A 15,992-nucleotide genomic window follows, 5' to 3' on the forward strand; every position below is an offset into this window, starting at 1 on the left:
GGCATAAAGGCAGAGAGAAAGGGCTAGAAATTCAAATTTCCTGCCCTTTCTCCCTGCTTTTTTGCCTTCGGAGCTCTCAAAGGGCTTCCTCCGATGTTGGGGGGGAAAGCCCTTTGAGACCTCAGAAGATAATTATTTGAAATGCTGGAACGGATTTATTCCGTTCCCCTGCATTTCAATGGAAAATGGTACTTCGACTTATGAACTTTTCAATGTACGAACGCCGTTCCAAAATGGATTAAGTTCATAAGTCGAGGTACCACTGTAGTGGCATTAATAAAAATGAGACATTAACAGTGCTTGGGGTTAACAGGAGCAGAACAGAAAAGAGAAATAAGTCCAGTTGTACCAGTAAAACTCCTAATTAAGATAAAACCAATCAATATAGTTTTATAAGATAAAACCAAACTCTCTTACCAGCAAGCAAATTTCCAGCCAGTATCAAAGCATCTTGATGGGCAGACAGATCTAGCGGGAGCCAAGCTGATGAAAGAAGGGACAGAACCAAACCTGCCATTCCAATAGTGGTATTCTTTTGAAATTCTTCAGTAGAACCCAGTAGGGAAAAACTGGAAGTTGAATTATAAATGGTCAATTGCCACAAAACTGACAAACGCAAAACAGAATTAGTAACACACAAGTGATAAAATACAGTACAGTGGTACCTTGACTTACAAACGTCCTGACTTACGACCATTTCAAGTTACAACCAGCTCTGGCTGCAAAAATTTTCTTTGATTTGTGGCTGGAGCTTCCGGCTATGAACAGAAAACGGCAGGGGGAAAAGGCAGGGAATTCTAATCACTAACTGCTGGTAGGCGAAGAGGCTGCTTCTTTATAGCTCTTTCACCCCAACGGTTAGAGTGAGTGCGATTGGAGGAGGCTTCGGACTGCCTGGTAAGGTAAGGTGCTGCTTTTTGCTTTTTTAAAACTGTTCTGGATAGGTTTTGCAGCGTGGTTTTGGGCTGGGGAGGTTATATTTCTGTGCTGTGATGGGTCTTGGGGGTTTGTTTGTTGGGATTTTTTCCCATTTCCTATGGATCTTGGTGGGTTTGTTTGCTTTTTAGGGTTTTCCCCCCATTTCCGATGGGTCTTAGGGGATTTGTTTGCTTTTTGGGTTTCTTCCCCATTTCCAATGGGTCTTGGGGGATTTGCTTGCTTTTGGGATTTTCCCCCCATTTCCGATGGGTCTTGTGGGGTTTGCTTGCTTTTTGCTTTGCTTTTTTTGCATTTCCAATGGGTCTTGCATGCTTCGATTGCTTTCTGCTTTGCTTTTTTTGCATTTCCAATGGGTCTTGCACTTTGCTTGCTTTTCTTTCCCCCCCCCTTCAGCCGGAACAGATAAATTGCATTTCCGATGAGTCTCGCAGTGATTTTTGTGTGTGCGTGATTTTTTTTCCTTCAGCCAGAACGGATTAATTGCATTTCAATGGGAAATGGTGCTTACAACCATTTCGAGTTACGACCAGAGTTCTGGAACCAATTAAGTTCATAAGTCGAGGCACCACTGTACATGTTAAAATCAGAAGTGAAACAAACATGCAACTGCCATTTTCTTTACCACTTCTGTTAGATAAGTACCAAATATTTCCCATGTCACACATCCCCTCCATCATTGTAAATAAAAATTCTCATCTCATGTCTCCAGCAGGTTTTTATATCTTTGCATAAAATGCAAAGAAAAAGTTATATAGAATTCTATACTAAATAGCTCAGACTCTAATTCATGGGAAAGAGTTCTTTTTCCTCACATTTTTATATACTATTAAATTAAATATCAGATATCTCAGTCCTTGATCTGATAGCCTCTGACACTAAACTTCTTCTCAATACGGTTCAACTACAAATAACACAGAGCAGAATTTTGATACCTGGATGACTGTCTTCTGTTTTTGTAAACATGAACTCTAGAAGCTTGTATACTGGAGGAAGAAACATACCCACAGTGCCATCCTACATTCCAGGTGCAGACTGGAAATGATGTGGACAGAAGACACAAAGCCTCACAGCAGCCAAACTGAAAACCCCAAACAGAAAATATATTACTATCAATAATAAGGAAAAATGTGCAATGACATGGCTCTTCCTAAAAACAGCAAATTAGAACACTTCCCAAGAAAAAATGCATTGCCCAGCATTATCTGTTTAATAATAATAATAATAATAATTTGACTTACGTACAGTATACAAAACAGAACCTTTGAATGTTAGAACAGATTACCAGCATTTGAATGGAAATATATGATAAAAATATCTAAGCAAACTCAATGTGCACTAAATTATAGTTTTAAATGAATTCAAAGCTTCATGTGGAAATTTTTTTTCCTAGAATATTTCACTGAGGCCTGTCAGTTACTACTGGACAGGAACACTCCATCAGCTCACGAATGTGAGAGCTGACCTTTATGTACTTGCCACTGGTATGCAAGCAGAGATTCCTGTTACAGAAATCCATCTCATGTTTGCACAGGGAGATACTGGGCATGTCCTTGGCACAAGGGTTTAAAAGTCAAAACATCTGCACTACATCCATTGCATGAGCACTTTGCCTCAACAGGATCCCTGCCCTTGGGGAAAATTATACAAAAAAATTAAACACTGGCAAAATGTTCACTCCACATGACTAGAAAGATGGAACAAGACATTGTATTCCAATATTTAGATGTCATTGTAAACTGTGGGATATAAATGATGTATACGTAGGGAGGTTAAGACAATGCCTTTAACATTAATTAATTAATTAATTAATTTGATTTATACCCTGCCCATTTGGTCTATAAGACCACTCTAGGCAGCTTCCAATATAAGATAAAACAATAAAATAACACAAAATATTACATGAATCATACAATAACAAATACAATACAAAGACAGAATAAGAAATAAATAAAGGAAAAATAAAAAGAAAAATCAGATATTAGCTGGAGGGAAGGCCTGAATATATAGCCATGTTTTTAACTGACTTTTAAAGGTGCCCAGAATGGGGGCCGTGCGAATCTCCAGAGGGAGGTTGTTCCAAAGCCGAGGAGCCACTGCCGAGAAGGCCCAGTTCCGTGTCTTTTCCTTCCGGGCCTCTCTTGGCATCAGGTTCCTCGGCCTCACCTCCTGACTCGCACGGGTGATCCCGGTAGATCTTGGTGGGAGCAGGCGTTCCGCCAAATATCAAGGTCCTAAATTGTTTAGGGCCTTATAAGTAAGCATTAAAACTTTGAAGTCGATGCGGAAACGAATGGGCAGCCAGTGCAGCATGGCCAGAGTAGGAGAAATATGCTGGTATTTTCTCACTTCACTAAGGAGTCTGGCCACCGCATTCTGCACCACCTGAAGTTTCTGCATCAGCCTCAAAGGCAGCCCCACGTAGAGAGTGTTACAGTGGTCTAATCTTGAGATTACAAGCACACGCACCAAGATAGGGCCGCAGCCGGGCAATCCGCCAAAGGTTTAAAAATCCAAATGGTAAGCTGCTGTAGGAATGGATAGGTCTGAAAGACTCACTGTTAGAGATCTTGATGATGATGTAGTCAAGGCATGGGAAACAGCTGAAATAACTCTAGAAAGATTATTTTCCATTGTCACATCTGTTGGACTTTGAACCATGCTATAACCTCTGTAAGTCCTAGAACAAAATCAATCCCGTTTGTAAACTTTCATAGCAAAGATTTTGTTACATTAATGGCAAAAAATCATTTTATGATTAAGTACCATATTTTTCCATGTACATGACCCCCCCAATGTATAAAACAACCCCCTAATTTTGACCCTTGATGGAGGCGGAGGAGCAGTTAATGGGCAACTGCTCCTCCACCTCCATCTCCTGCTGCTGCTGTTGTCTCCGCTGCCTGCCCGCTTACCTCCTCCAGTGCGACTGCCGGGGCTCACCTCCAGCTCACGTCACTACCTTGTCCCCAGCCGTAAGGAGATGATCGCTGGAGGAGGTGATCCAGCGGCAGCACCAGGAAGAGGCGCCTGAGCACGTGTGAGAGTGCTTGTTTGCCTCCACCTCTGCCTCCTGCTGCCTCCGCCACTGGAGGGGACAAGGCGCCAACATGAACTAAGCCCGTCAGTCCCACTGGAGATGGTGATCGGGTGCGTGGGGGAGGCAGCAGCAAGAGGCGCCCGAGCACATGTGAATGCTCCTTCACCTCCGTCTCCTCCTCCTCCTCCTATTGCTGCTGCTACCTCAGGGCCACCAGAGAGGACAAGCCATGAGCCCTGGAAGAGGCAACTGGGAAGCGGCAGCGGCAGCAAGAGGCACTCAAGCAAGCGTGTGACTGCTTCCTTCCATGTATAAAACGACACTCAATTTTTCCTCTAATTATTTTAGGAAAAAGTGTTGTTTTATAAATGGAGAAATACGGTATCTTCACCATATGGTATGTTATTTTGAATTTTCTAGTTTCTGGTTTGTGCTTTTCCTATTATCAGAGGAAATTTAGGACTACCTCACTCTAGGGCAGTTGTAGACAAAGTTCAGCCCTCCAAATGCTACTGGACTACAACTTCCAGTATTCCTCACTCTTGCCATTCTGGCTAGAGCTGATAGGAGCTGTAGTCCAGCATCACCTGAGGACCACCCTGTGCTCACCTCTGTTCCAGAGCACTAGTCTGAAGTCAGTCCTTTAACTAGATCTGGATCGCAGCATTTCCCCATCTGACCTGCACATCTCAGTCTCTCCAACACTTCTTACTGGAATACAAATGAGCCACTGAAGTGACAGGCAACTTGCAAAGTAAAGGTAAAAGAAGCACAAAAGCAAGCTGCTGGCAAAGGAACAGAGTGTTTTGTTTCCTCCCTCAGTATCCCATTGCATGTCCTTATCTAAAGAAGCAAGAAGTGGAGAGAACATGGATTCGGAGGGTGGATGTCAAGGTCAGAGAGAATGAAAGGAGAAGAGTAGATGGAAGGAAGAGAAAGACTGTCTTTTAAAAATCCCCACTACCAGACTGAAGTATGGAGTAGAGAAGACCTTAAGATAAAAGAATAAGGTAACAGTCCTTCCTATTCACTGAAGCATGTAGTTCTTGAAACACTGCATGTGAAGAAATGGAGCATTTCCTATAAAAAAGATTCCACACATCTGTGTTCTAGATCAGTGGTTCTCAAACTGGGGTCCCCAGGTGTTCTTGGACTGCAATTCCCAGAAGCCTTAACCACTTCCTGTGTTGGCCAGGATTTCTGGGAGTTGCAGTCCAAAAACATCTGGGTACCCAAGTTTAAGAACCACTGTTCTAGATGACCATATGTAACAAGAGTCCTGAACTCAAGCTTTCGATCCATCACAGAAAATTTCATCAAACACATAACGGCCCAAACCTTCTTAACATTTAGAAATGAATTGCACTAACTCAAAGATCTCCACAGACCTTATCAGTTGTACACTGAGTTGCATAAGTTGTTCTCAAATTTCGAACTGCCTCCCATGTTCTTCCAGAAGTAGGGAAAGACCATTCTCTTCAGGCAGGTTTTTCCTTAGTGACTGACTGTCTAGGAGGGTCCCCCCCTCAAATGTAACTGTTTCTGCTTTTATTGCTTTTATTAAAACTATTTACTAGTTTTAATATTATAGTTGTTTAATTTCTTAATATATTGTAATGATTTATTGGTTTTAGCTTTCAATATTGTTCTTTTTTAATTCTGTAGGCCAACTTGGCTCCTTACAAAGAAAGGTGGGATATAAATATTTTAAATGGATAAATATATAATAATACATGTATGTGGCAATATCTTAACTTGGGGTATTTACCTCCAAAATTTACCTGCATAGCTACACAAGGGGATTTTTGCTAGTGTCTAAAGAATAAAGGCTTGATGTGGAATGGAAATCATCTCATACTTCAATTTCTTCCTCATTCAGGTGTTATACGTGTAAATTCTGGTTTGATCATGCAGCTACTCACAAAATCATGCTCCCCCCCCCTTTCTGCTTTCTTGCTGTGGCACCTTTATGTGTCATATTACCAATCTGTTTGGTAAAATTCGGAGAACAATGAAGAACACTCATCTGAATGAGTGTAGTTTTGTTGCCCCTTGCACTATATACATAGAGAACCCTCAAAAAGCTATACTTCCCACAATACCCTAAGCTTCCCAAGAAGTACTGGGGGAGGAAGTAGGGGCCTCGTGGCACAGTGGTTAAACCGCTGTACTGCAGCCAAAACTGTGCTCACGACCTCGGGTTCAATCCCAGGTAGCCGCTCAAGGTTGACTCAGCCTTCTATCCTTCTGAGGTTAGTAAAATGAGTACCCAGCTCGCTGGGGGGGAGCAATGTGTAGCCTGCATAATTAACTTGTAAACCACCCAGAGAGTGCTTGAAGCACTATGGGGGGGTATATAAGCAGCACTTTTTTTTTTTTTTTTGCTTTAGACATCTTACTGTCCAACTCAGCTAGGCAGCATGGCAGTCGCCTGGAGCAAGTAAGGTAGGTGTTATGGCCCATGAAGGGGGGGGGCAGCTACACTGAAAGACCCCTTCATTTAGAGATGGGCATGAGCCGGTTCATTTTTTAAAAAATCTAAAATAAACATGGTTTGTCAAGACCAACAAACCATGAGCCATCATGAACCACCACTGTGCCGGCTCACGCCCATCTCTAGTACTGATCTATTCCAAACCAGAATGTTCTGATGCAGATTCTGCACAGGTGCAGAATCCATTTATATGACTCACAGAGACCACAAAGAAAAACAACTAATTACTATTACACTATTTTTAAAAAGCATTACGTGTTTTTAACGCACAACAAAGCACCTTAGCATCACAAGTAAACTAAAAAAAAAGATATTTTGATCCATATCGCAATCCAAAGAAAATATTTTAAGCTATTAACAATGCAGAAAACTGCATTAAAATGGAAATGGGGAAAAATACAGTTAGAAATTTAAAGCTATACAAGAAAGAATGAACCAAAACAACACACCTAAATGTATGTCACCCACTACAAACCATTCTTTCTTTACCTATAAATCTGTAAGCCACGTTAACATTTAAGACTTCTTAGCAATTTTGGTATTTTAAAATACAAACCTCTCTGCCTTTATTTATTTATTTATTTATTTATTTATTTATTTATTTATTTACTTACTTACTTACTTATTTATTTATTTATTTATTTATTTATTTATTTATTTGGACTTATATACCGCCCCATAGCGCTACAAGCACTCTCCGGGCGGTTTACAATTTTTTAATTATACAGGCTACACATTTATTTATTTATTTATTAAATTTATACCCCACCCCTCTAGACCATGTCTACTCGGGGTGGCTTACAACATAAAATAGATCTATATAAAAAATATATATAGTCATAAAATACAATTTCTATATTAATTAAAACAATTAATTAAGAAAGGATACTAGGTTGGGATAAGATAAGAAAAAAAGAAATGAAAAGAGTTAGCTGACTGGAGGGAAGGCCTGCCTAAATAGCCAGGTTTTTAACAGTCTTTTAAAAACACCCAGCAAGGGTGCCAGCTGAATTTCTGTTGGAAGGGTGTTCCACAGCCGAGGGGCCACCGCCGAGAAGGCCCGGTTTCTAGTTTTTTCTTTCCAAGCCTCTCTCAGCGTCAGGCCCCTCAGCCGTCCCTGCTGGCTACAACGGGTGGTTCGGGTAGATCTGGGTGGGAGGAGACGGTCTGCCAAATATTGAGGTCCCAAACCGTTTAGGGCTTTATAAGTAATCATTAGCACTTTGAAGTCGACGCGGAAACGGATGGGCAACCAGTGCAAAGCAGCCAGGGTGGGGGAGATGTGTTGGTGTTTTCTCACCCCACTAAGTAGCCTGGCTGCCGCATTCTGGACCATCTGTAATTTCCGCGTCAGCCTCAAAGGCAGCCCCACGTAGAGTGCGTTACAATGGTTTATGAGCGCATGTACTAGAGTATGAGCGCATGTACTAGAGTAGTGAGGGCCCCCCGATCAAGATATGGGCGGAGCTGGGCAATCCGCCACAGATGAAAATAGGCGGAGTGGACCACGGACGCCACCTGGGTTTCCATGGTATGCGCCGGGTCCAGATGTACCAAGCTGCGAACCTCATTCTTTGCGGCAAGGGTCGTCCCCCCGAAAGAAAGGGAGTTGCCTATGCCGCTGATGGAAGGACCACCCACCCTCAAGACCTCCGTCTTGTCCGGATTCAGCCTCAACCCATTCGACTGCATCCATTCCAGTACAGTCTCCAGGCAGCGCTGAAGGGACAGAACGGCATCCACTGAGGAAGATGAGAAGGTGATGTAGAGTTGTGTGTCATCAGCATACTGGTGACACGAGGCTCCACACCCCCTGATGACCCCCCCCCCCAGCGGCCTCATGTAGATGTTAAACAGCATTGGAGAGATGATCGACCCCTGTGGAACCCCACAACTGAGGCTCCACGGGGTCGAGACCCTCTCTCCAAACTGTACTCTCTGGGGACAGTCCTCCAAAAAGATCGGAGCCAAGCAAGCGCTAGGCCACCTATCCCTAACTCAGAGAGCCTCCCCAGGAGGATACCGTGGTCAATGGTATCAAAGGCCGCTGAGATGTCAAGGAGGACCAACAGGGATATATTACCCCTATTGGCCTCCCTCAACAGGTCATCAATCAGTGCGACCAGTGCCGTTTCTGTGCCGTAGCGCGGCCTGAAGCCCGACTGGAATGGGTCCAGAGCATTGGTTTCGTCCAAAAGCGCCTGAAGCTGATCTGCCACCACCCTCTCAACCACCTTACTAAGGAAAGAAACGTTGGCGACGGGCCTATAATTTCCGATGTCGTCCATTGCCAAGTTTGGTTTCTTCCTAATCGGCCTAATGAGTGTCTCCTGGAGAGACCCATTAATTATTGCAGTGGCCCATTCTGTTGTTACAGGCCTGGCTGCTTTGATTAGCCTGTGCGGGGGCCTTGATTCCTAAAATACATTCTGTACAACTATTTGTGTTGCATTTCCTGTTTTTTCTTGAATTATAACATCTTTTTCATGAGAAACTATGCAATTCATGTTATGCTATAACACAATATTATGGCAGATTCAACATTAAATGCAATAATTGAGACCATAATTCTGTTTCTGTGTCAGTATTTAGAACTACAGTAATGCTTATACAAATCCCATCATCAAGCCCCAGCTGAACTTGACACAAGGAACCCACTCCTATAAACCACGCACAAAGAAAACCCCTTAATTAACTGATTCATTTAGTTTTTACACAGACATACATCTACTAAAAGAAAGTGGAGAAAACCGCCATGGATAAAATAAAGGCTATTGTTCGAAATGAGATACAGAATCAATTTATGAATTAGGAAACTGAGTCAGGCAGTTTTCCTGCAAAGGAAGGAGGCAGCAGAATATAACTGTACCTGGTGACAGTGCTTGCTGCAAACTGAGAAGCAGGCTGAGTTTCATGCATCAACAATTTTAGATAGACACTACTCTGATCCCTTGCCATTGCTACTACTGGATCAGCTTGCCCTTGGTCACAATTATAAAAAAGCTTTGGAACCAGTCTGAAATAAAAAGAAAGATTGCATCTAAAGCAGCTTTCAGAAATAAAATATGAACCATCTAAAACCTTCTAAGCTTCACAATCAAAATATAAGATACCCTCCTAATTGCATAGATGTTTAAACTGAGAATTGTAGGTCCCACCTCCAGGACATTACTTTGTATCAGAGCTCCTCTGAATGGAAATATGGCCTTACCAGAATTCCAGCTATGGTAGCTCTATAACCACATTCAGCCAAAAATGATTACAGAGCCCTATGCTGATATCCCCTCTCAGTGCATGAATGTCTAGAATGCTGCTGGGCATGTGGCAAGACATGCATGCACATCCACTCTGCCCCCAGCTTACCTACATGTAAACAGGTAAACAATGCATAGGGTTTATTGACTAGATTTAAAGCAAGATTCATCAAAACTTTTTAACTTTAATAAGTCTAAAGGGATTACTAAACTTTCAAATTTCACCTTACATTGAAAAACGAATAATGTTAAGCATTTTAGATTTAGATTTATATTAGGTATACTTCCGTCTCGAGAGACTATGGTAACGTGCTCAGCGTTTAATACTATGGATATTAGGTATGCAAGTTACATTGGTAAAATATATATGTGAAGATTCTAAGTCATCCAGGTGAGGTTACATGGAAGTTGAATCGTGGCAACTGGACTTTATTAGGTTGAAATGTTTCTCTATTCATCCAAGTAGCTTCTTCAGTGTGACTGAAGAAACTACTTGGATGAGTAGGGAGATGTTTCAACCTACCGTATTTTTTGCTCCATAAGACGCACTCCCCCCCAAAAAAATGTAGGTCTTATGGACCGAAGGCAGCAATTTTGTCGCTGCTGGCCCCGTGGGGGGAGCGTCGCAAGGGTCCGGGTGAGCCTTCCAGGACCCTTGCAAGGCTCCCCCACCCCCCACGGGGCCAGCGCCGGCGAAATCACCAGCTTCCAGGTGGGGGGAACGTCGCAAGGGTCCTGGAAGCTCACTCAGACCCTTGTGACACTCCTCCCACCCCCACACGGGACCAGCGCCGGCGAAATCGCCAGCTTCTGGGAGTGTTTGGAAGCTTGGGGAGCCTCCAAACACTCCCAGAAGATGGCGATTTTACCCCCCCTGGCCCTGTGGGGGGGTGGAGCGTGGCAAGGGTCTGAGGGAGCCTTCCAGGACCCTTTCCATGCTCCTCCCAGCCCCGCATGGGGCCAGCACCAGAGAAATCGCCAGGTAGGTTCTGGGAATGTTTGGAGGCTTGGGGAGCCTCCAAACACTCCCAGAAGCTGGCGATTTTACCCCCCCCCGCCCCCATGGGGGGAGCATGGCAAGGGTCTGAGGGAGCCTCCCAGGACCCTTGCCACGCTCCCCCCACCCCCGCACAGGGCCAGCACCAGCAAAATTGCCAGTTTCTGGGAGTCTTTTGAGGCTTGGGAAGCCTCTGAAGAGTCCCAGAAGGTGACGATTTTGCCCCCTCTGACCCCCGAGGGGGGCAGGGTGAGTCTCTAAAGCGTCCTGGAACACACCCTAGGACCTTTTGGAGGCTCACCCTGCCCCCCCCCGCTGGGCCAGAGGGGGGGAAATCACCAGCTTCTGGGACTCTTCTGAAGCTTCCCAAGCCTCAGGTCCCAGAAGCTGGCAATTTCACCCCCTCTGACCCCCGGGGAGGGGCAGGGTGAGCCTCCAAAGGGTCCTAGGGTGTGTTCCATAAGATGGACCTCTCCATAAGTCTCACCAATTTTTAGGAGAAGAAAACAAATTATTTTTTCCTGTTTTCTTCTCCTAAAAATTTGGTGCGTCTTGTGGAAAGGTGTGTCTTATGGAGCGAAAAATACGGTAATAAGAAAAGTTCAGTTGCCCTAACTCAACTTCCAGATTATCTTGGTAAACTAACACCAAAAATCTGCTACAAAATATGTGTCTGAGGAGTTGTGCATATTACCCCTAAAATGCTATTTAGATTATTCATAAACATCCTCCCCTAAGCTCCAACACAGTTCTCACAACATCAGATTTGTGGATATTCTAGATTCAGAGGGCAAAAAGAGACTATCTTCAACTACTGCATCACAGAACTGAAATTACATTCTAGTGATGCTTGCTTTTTCCAGAAATACACAGATTAATACAAGTAACACTACAGCAGTTAATGTTATGCAAGCATTATTAAACAAGTTTATTGTAATTCTTCAGTTTGACCAATACCTTACTAAGGTAGTAGCTGCGATGTGCCTCACTCTCGGGTCTTCATCTCCAAGCAGAGAAATAACTACATCTTTGAGCACACGATCCTGAAGTTTTAACAGCTTTGGGAATAGGATAGTTCAAAGACCCATCAGCAAATCCCATTTAATTTTGTCCAGTTTACTCTAAAATGTTTTGATTTTGATTTCTGGGTAAAGTATGAACACTTTTAGGACATAGCTAAGAACATTTAACTGTATGTTGAACTATTAAGGACAAAGCTTGTAACTCATCTTTAAATGACTTGCATCCATACATAAAATTTTACATGGAGAGACCAATTAGAAACGTTTATTTGACATCTAATATAAATACATATAAACAATCAGAAATGCATAAAGTAATCAAATAAGCATTCTCAAATAAGCTGTAAGATTAACTTGGACAGATTGTGAAGCAGGCAATGTGTCTATCTTTCCACTGCTTATTTAACAAATTTAGAGGTCTTATAAGCAAAGATCCCCAACCTTTTCCCAACCACGAACTGGTTGGGGGGGGACGTGGCACGCTTGTGGGGGTGTGGTGCGCCCACAGGGGGGTGGAGCGTGCTCGCACACATCAACGCAGGGGTGCTCACACACATCAACACAGTGCACTCTCAGGAGGTGCAGCGTGCTCACGGGGAGGGAGGAGATCTGTGTCTGTGGCCCAGTCCTGCCTAGGGAAATAAAACTGTATATAAAGGGATTTTTTTCATGTTCCCAGCTGTTAAGGATTTAAGATATTGATCCCTCTGCATACACAGGGTAATCTGTTGGAAAATGCATCATGTCTTTCACCTTAGAGAATCCTGCTTGGCAATATGTTCATCCGCATAACATCCCTAAATCTCTTTCAAATGGAACAAGTTAAATCTACATTTGGCAGGACCGGGCTGCAAAAATACATCTCCTGCCCCCCGCATGCACTCCTCCCCCGCGCATCCACCCCCCACACATGGGTGTCCCACCCACGCATGCTCTCGAGCGCCCCCTGCTCATTTGCAAGCTAGCGCCCCGTCCACCTGCACAAGTGCATCCCCACCCCTGCACATGTGCGAGCATGCGCCCCGTCCACCTGCTAGTGTGCACCCTCTTGCACAGCCCCCGCCCCCCAACTGGTTCGTGGTTCGGAAAAGGTTATGGACCACTGCTAAAAGATATACAGTATTCTCTGCCAGCTAAAAGAAATAAACTGTGTAGAAAGGGAGTTTTTTCTTGATCCCAGCTGTTAAGGATTTAAGATAGTGATCCCTCAAATCTGCATGCACAGGGCATTCTGTTAGAAAATGTATCATGTCCTTCACCTTAGAGCATCCTGCTAGTCCCAACATTTGGCTGAGGAAGATACTGAAATAATTCATTTTGTTGGGAACCCCAGAAGCAAGAGATCAAGACCTATAATACTGAAATTTTTCAACTACCGTATTTTTCGCTCCATAAGACGCACCTTTCCATAAGACGCACCAATTTTTTAGGAGAAGAAAACAGGGAAATATAATCTGTTTTCTTCGCTCCATAAGACGCACAGACTTTCCACCCCCCTGTTTTGTGGGGAAAAAGTGCGTCTTATGGTGCGAAAAATACGGTATGTCAAGAAAGAACAGTTTCTTACGGTTATTAAAGAAAAGCCAGAACTGCTAGTCTATAGATTGAATCCAGTTCAGATCTACCAGGATTTAAGCAACGTATCCATACAGTGAAGGAGAATGATGAAGCCCATCACTTTAATCTTAACTAAGAATGACAGGAGATACAACTGGGGTCTTTTTAAAAATATGGAAGGACAGAGTCCTTAACAAAATCAACTCTTTTGAAGAAGGCAAAGATCTGCTGATTGCGTGGGGGCTCTGACAAGAAGATGAAAGTGACCAAGGGACAAGCAAGTAGGCCCACAAAGATTGGTAGTTTGAAAGAGAAGATATTTTGACTGGAAGAGACTACTGGATATTATCAGATATTTGAAGACTGCCTCCCACCCTTTTTGATTTTGTTTTTTTTCCCCCTTAGTGGGTCCTATTTTTTTAACATGTTTTTCCCCCCCCCATGGTTTTTTATTTTTGTTTATTTTAACAGGAATCAATATATCTACTTTCTGTGAATTCTTCAGTTATAGCAAATATAAAGCAAAGGGCCAAACAGAACAATTACTCACTCCAGTATAATGATGAGAACCTCTGTGTAAGTTGTTGGCCCTTCCTTCCAAAAAGTTAATTAGCCTAAACAGAAAGATAGGTATATATGATGAGTTCTTGTTAAAACCCAGCAAACCAAAATTAGCAATGACAAATATTTTTAAAAGAAAAAATGATTTAAGAATAGGAATGAAACTATACAATGAGAACACTTACCGAAAATCTATTTCAGCAAGGGTTTCCAGCAGCTCAGTTCTAACTAGCCAATAGGAGCTATTCCTTAATGTAAGGAGGTCAACCATTAATTTTAAACCTAAGGCACTATAGTTGCTATTGCACAAGCTTGTGATGCAATGCTAAAGAGAAAAAAGAGAAATTTAATGTTTTTCTAAATATAATTAGCATTTTATAACATGTAGATTCAAAAGCTTATTGATTTAGTATTTGCAGAGTATTTTTATTTGGAACATTTATGTAATATAAATATATTAATGAAATAAAATATAGCTAATCAAGCTAAGTTATTTATAACTTTGGCTACATGGAGCAATTAGAAATACTTCTACAGGATTCCCCCCCAAAAAAGGACACTCATGAAAATCAATCTGATGTGTCAATGTCATCTTCTTCATCACCATCCACTAAATTAAAAGCTTATTAAATAGGAAAGGATTTAAACTCTGATTCCCTATTAAATCTCAGGGGCTTAATAACAGAACAGAAAATTCTGATTAAACAGAAGGATAATCAATGACAAGAGCAATTCTAAAATACTACAGATTATCCCAAAGGGTGGCAGACCTTCTCCTGATAGAGGTCTTCAAAGTAAAACCTGGACAGCTTTGTGCTAGGGATGTTTTAGTTCTAGTTCTTCAGCACTGAGCATGGGGGCTAGTCCAATGTCTTACAAGGTCTCCTTCTGATCTCTTTGTCTACATGTAATGGCTATCACAATAGAAACAATACAATGTGCACATGCAGAGATACACTTAAAGCTACAAGCTTCCAACACAGCAGCTCAACAAATCCCCTTACTAGCAATCATGCATATTTGCAAAAACAGAACTCCAGCAAATGGTGCCATTAACTTTAATAGCAAACTCAGATGATACTGTGGCTAGCAATATGGAAGTGAACAGGAACAAGCGAAGATGAGATATATACTTGGAATACTCCATAAATATGAGGAAGCATACAGATTTGCAAGCTAACTGGATAGCGCAGTAAATTAGGCTTTAGAGCCAGAGGTTGGAAATTCTATCCCCCACTATGCATCTCAGAAAAATCAGTCTATGTGGTATTCGGCGGGCTGCACAGTTCCAGGATGCCCCCGAAGAAGAGAATGGTTAAACTACTTCTGAGTACTCTACATCTAGAAAACCCTGAAAAGGGTCATCATGAGTCAGAATGTACTTGATAGCACACTATTATTATTATTATTATTATTATTATTATTATTATTATTATTATTATTATTATTATTATTATTATTATTATTATTATTATTATTATTATTATTATTATTATTATATTTAAATGTAAAAATGATTAATGGCCTGACTAGGCGCTTTAAGTTTTCAGAATATACAGAATGTTCAAATGTCAAATGAGAAAAAAGAAACAGATGGACTGGAGAAGATGAAGATGGTAATAGCCTGCTTAAGTTCCTAACCTCTTATAATAAGTATCCGGGAATGCAATGTTTGTGAAAACATTAAAAATCTTCTTGAACCATACAGAAAAAAATATTGTTCACAACCACAGTACTACCCAGTTGTATTAATCTCTCCAGCATTATAGGAGGAGGTTTACTCATAATTTAGATTATTTACCTCCCAGCCCAGTATTAAACAGTGTTTTTATAGACATATTGCCACTATTGGCTGTTTGCTGCATTTTTGAGTTATTTCTGCTCAGTTGTGACCCTATGCATTAATAATCTCCAGAAAATCCTATGGTTAACATCCCTATTCAGTTCTTGCAAACCCTAGGCTATTGTTTCTTTTTCTGAGTCAATCTTCAAATTTTCAGTCCTCCTCTTTTCCTAGCACAGTTGTCTTTTCCTTTGGCTCTAGCTACTATACTATATTTCTGTACCCCTATATCTGTAACACCATAAAGCTACCTGTTCTACTTTTCAATATATTGTATTTGAGATGTTT

At 42.0% G+C, this 15,992-nt stretch overlaps 1 protein-coding gene across 3 annotated transcripts in view; it reads right to left on the reverse strand.

Annotated features, from left to right (window-relative positions):
• The window catches only part of HTT (huntingtin), a 318,202-nt gene that overhangs the window by 201,222 nt on the left and 100,988 nt on the right, over window positions 1-15,992 (reverse strand). For 2 of the 3 annotated variants that reach the window (XM_073000994.2, XM_073000993.2), the window contains 7 exons: window positions 14,047-14,186; window positions 13,851-13,914; window positions 11,679-11,779; window positions 9,340-9,486; window positions 3,496-3,616; window positions 1,872-2,017; window positions 418-569 (listed from right to left, as the gene is read on the reverse strand). In XM_073000994.2, coding sequence (XP_072857095.2) covers window positions 418-569; window positions 1,872-2,017; window positions 3,496-3,616; window positions 9,340-9,486; window positions 11,679-11,779; window positions 13,851-13,914; window positions 14,047-14,186 — 871 coding nt within the window. The remainder of the gene's footprint in view (window positions 1-417; window positions 570-1,871; window positions 2,018-3,495; window positions 3,617-9,339; window positions 9,487-11,678; window positions 11,780-13,850; window positions 13,915-14,046; window positions 14,187-15,992) is intronic. The other variant, XM_073000995.2, reaches the window with a different exon arrangement.

The sequence above is a fragment of the Pogona vitticeps genome, chromosome 5 (genome assembly GCF_051106095.1).
Source record: "Pogona vitticeps strain Pit_001003342236 chromosome 5, PviZW2.1, whole genome shotgun sequence".
Taxonomy (NCBI): domain Eukaryota; kingdom Metazoa; phylum Chordata; class Lepidosauria; order Squamata; family Agamidae; genus Pogona; species Pogona vitticeps.